The sequence below is a fragment of the Gavia stellata genome, chromosome 27 (genome assembly GCF_030936135.1).
Source record: "Gavia stellata isolate bGavSte3 chromosome 27, bGavSte3.hap2, whole genome shotgun sequence".
Classification (NCBI taxonomy): domain Eukaryota; kingdom Metazoa; phylum Chordata; class Aves; order Gaviiformes; family Gaviidae; genus Gavia; species Gavia stellata.
Genome location: NC_082620.1, coordinates 6,737,115 through 6,740,307, shown reverse-complemented (window position 1 = coordinate 6,740,307; position 3,193 = coordinate 6,737,115). Strand labels below are relative to the sequence as shown.

The window sequence follows — 3,193 nt, the reverse complement described above, 5'->3', positions numbered from 1 at the left end:
AGTTGCGAGGGCCTGCTGCCAGGCTGGGGCGGGCAGCCCAGCCAGGGCCGGCCCAGCCTGTGGCACTGCCACGCTCCAGCACCTTCCCCAGCCTCCTTCGGGCCCAGGCCGCCAGCGCCGACGGGCCCCGCCGAGGACGGGGCCTGCTGCTCGCGAGTACCTTCACCCTGCCGAATGGAAACCCCACCTGCGGGCGGGGGAAAGCCGGGCCGAGCACTCTCACCCTGACCTCGCTCCCCCGGGGCAGCGGCGGGCAGCTGCCGAAGGCGGGGGGGGGGAAACCGGGACCCTGCGCCCGACTGCAGGGCGGGGAACGGGGCCGCGGCCGCGGCTTCCGAGCGGGGCCCACCGGCGCCCGACGGCCCTGCCCCGTCGCCCTGCACAGCGCCTGCGCGGCAGCGCCGGCGGGCGCCGCTGGGGGGCGCGCCTACGTCGGCGCTGCCCGACGGCCGCCGGAAGTTCCGGGGCGGAGGCGGGCGGGGATGGTGAGTGATGGCGGGCCGCAGGCTTAGCGGTAGGGGCGGTGTGGGGTGCCCGCTAGCTCGGCGCGGGCCGTGCCTCGGGAGCGGGGCAGTGGCGGGGCAGTGGCGGGGCTTGCTGGCTGGGCTGCGAAGGGGCAGCGTGCCCGCCGAGCGCAGGGCTGCGGTCCGGCCCGCGTCGGTACCGGCCCTTCGTTAGGCCGCGTGGCTGTTCCTCACGGCCTGAGGGCAGCGGGCGCCTTGTTTGCTCCCCGGTTTCTGCTGTGGAAGCAACGGCTTCGCGCTGAGCTGGGCAGAAGTGTGCCAGTGGGACTCGGGCTGAAGTTACCTTATTTTTAAAGCTGGAACAGCCGAAGATTTATTAATCGTCTCTGCGACTCAGCTACAGCAGTGCTTGTGGGCCAGGCCCCTATAGCAAACTCTGACAGCGCCTTGGTAAAACGAGGAGGGTGCTTAGAGTGTCTCAGCCCATCTGTTTGGGATTCTGAGTTAAATTTAGAAGTTTTCTTTAAAGTGTAAAAACAACATGTTTGCCTCATTGAACAAATATTCTTATTTTAACAGTCATTACTGCCTCTGACAGTGAACAACGTGAAACAATATGTTAATAACACAGCTGACTTCCCAGTTGCTGAAGGCTTCACGAATTGCAGGTAAACAGACGTTGTGTGACCTAGTTTTCTGTTTTTTTCTGGAGTAATTAGGCTCGTAGAAATTTCTTTGCCAGCAAGCAGTGCAAGAGTGGTGAGGCTGTCGTCGATTCAGTGGTTGTGGAGTGTTATGATGTCTCTGATCTATTCTGTCAGTATTGTGTAGCTCTGATTTGACCTCTTTTAAGCTTAGGAGGAGATTCCTTAGCAGCAGAAAGGCTTAATACAGAGAACAGTTCCAAATTGCACTTCCACAGTTTACACAGTAAAACACTGTATAATGTAATTTTAGCAGATGGCATTATGGCAACATAATTAAATTCAAATTAAAAAATATTTCCTTGATTTTGTGATGGGAATATAATTTTTGTAAGCAGCTTCCTGTATTAGATTATTCTGTCCACAGTTGCCTGGTGGTTTGAGAGCTGGGCAGAGCTTTTCTTAACATACTGTTTGAAAATTCTGCCTCTCAAGTGAAATTCTTTTCTTCTCAAAGGCCACCTTTTGCCAAGGTCAGTGTCTTCCTTTCTTTGCTATCATTCTACATCTGCGCACTACAGCACACAGCCATCTAATAAGAGTGGAGCCCAACCTCAGCGGTGGTATGCTCTGGACCCTGAACTGGAAGAGATGCTGATCCCCAGAAAACTTTCCATCAGCCCCTTAGAAAGCTGGCTCACAGTTAGGTACTCCCTTCCTAAAGCAGAAGTCCTTAATGCTCAGGAGGAAGTGGGCTATGAACCTGTCCAGCGATATGACTGTCCCTCGTCTGATGAGGGAGCTGATGTGGAAGAAGGAGAAGGAACGCTTAGTAACAAGATTCAATGTAAGAACGTTTTGAAGATTCGCAGAAGGAAAATGAATCGGCACAAGTTCAAAAAGCTGCTAAAGCGAAGAAAGTTTGTACGGAGGAGGATAAAGGAAGGTCGCAAGAAGAAACGTCAGGTAAGCTCAGGGTAGAGAGAACTTACTGACGTAAATGTGTCCACTTCTCAAACGGGCCTCTGTTCAGGTATCTGATGAAGTTTTTAGGTGGAATTGATTTGGGTAAAAATGGCAGCAGCTTGGAGAGCCTTAATGAATTCAGTATTTACTGGTACAATAGCTTTTTCTGTTTTGTGCTTGACCTGTACATCTTCAGAAGTTGTAATTTAGATATTTCTGTGATTGTAAACACATATGTGATAGTTACTGTCATGCAAGAAAAATTGCGCCTAATAACTTGTAAATATATGTGGCTAATGGAGAAGAATTTTAGTGTTTGTGTGAAAGATTAATTAATGTGTCTGCATTCTATCAGGGACACTGGTTTAATCTTAATTTCTTTCCTGTCTTGCCAACATTCTCAAGTGCTTCCTATTGTCTTTTTCTGTATAGAAGCCTTTTACTTCCCTGAGTAGAAGGGGTGAGGGAAGACATGGGCCTTCACTCAAACTGCAGCTGTTCTCATTCAACACTGCCTTTCAGTAGTCTGTTAGGTTTGATATGGTATAGCATTCATTCCTTCTCTGGTAATTATCACCTTGTCTAGATACAAATTTGGGTTAATTGTAATTCCATTGTTTCAGATTTCTAGGAAGCAGTGTTGCACACTTCATGAGGAGGAAATCCTCTTAATTTTCTTACATTTTCATTTTCCCATCTTCTCAGTTTTCCTCGCACAGGACTTTTAAATAATGCTACCAAGATCCTTGTGCATTTTAATGTATTTTCTGCAGTAAGGCTAACTATTTTGAAACTTAAAACAAGCTGCCTACTTAAAAGCATTTGTTTCCTTTGTGTGTGTTATACCTAGATTCTCTTTGGGACACATGGGTGGTGGCTGATGCTTGAGTGTTGCTTCTGAGCTACTTTACTATTTTTTCTTCTTTTTTTTTTGTTTTTGTTTTCTGTTTTAGATAAAATTTGAGAAAGATTTGGAGCGCATCTGGAAAAGAGCTGGTTTGAAAAATCCTCCTGCGGGATGGCAAGCACCCAAGATATTTCTGAAAAGTTCAAAGCGATAAAACCACTTGTAATGAGTTTTAACTTGTAATTGTAATTAAAAATATTTAAGTACGTGGA

At 48.5% G+C, this 3,193-nt stretch overlaps 1 protein-coding gene across 2 annotated transcripts; it reads left to right on the top strand.

Moving 5' to 3' along the window:
* Positions 1–496: 496 nt before the first annotated feature.
* Positions 497–3,193, top strand: AURKAIP1 (aurora kinase A interacting protein 1). Of its 2 annotated transcripts, none has more exons than XM_059830059.1 (4): positions 497–514; positions 1,044–1,132; positions 1,626–2,074; positions 3,028–3,193. In XM_059830059.1, exons 2-4 carry the CDS (start codon positions 1,081–1,083, stop codon positions 3,133–3,135), a joined length of 609 nt encoding a protein of 202 aa, XP_059686042.1. In that variant the 5' UTR covers positions 497–514; positions 1,044–1,080; the 3' UTR covers positions 3,136–3,193. The 2 variants fall into 2 exon arrangements, with proteins under 2 accessions (XP_059686042.1, XP_059686044.1); XM_059830061.1 differs by lacking the exon at positions 497–514 and adding an exon at positions 895–914.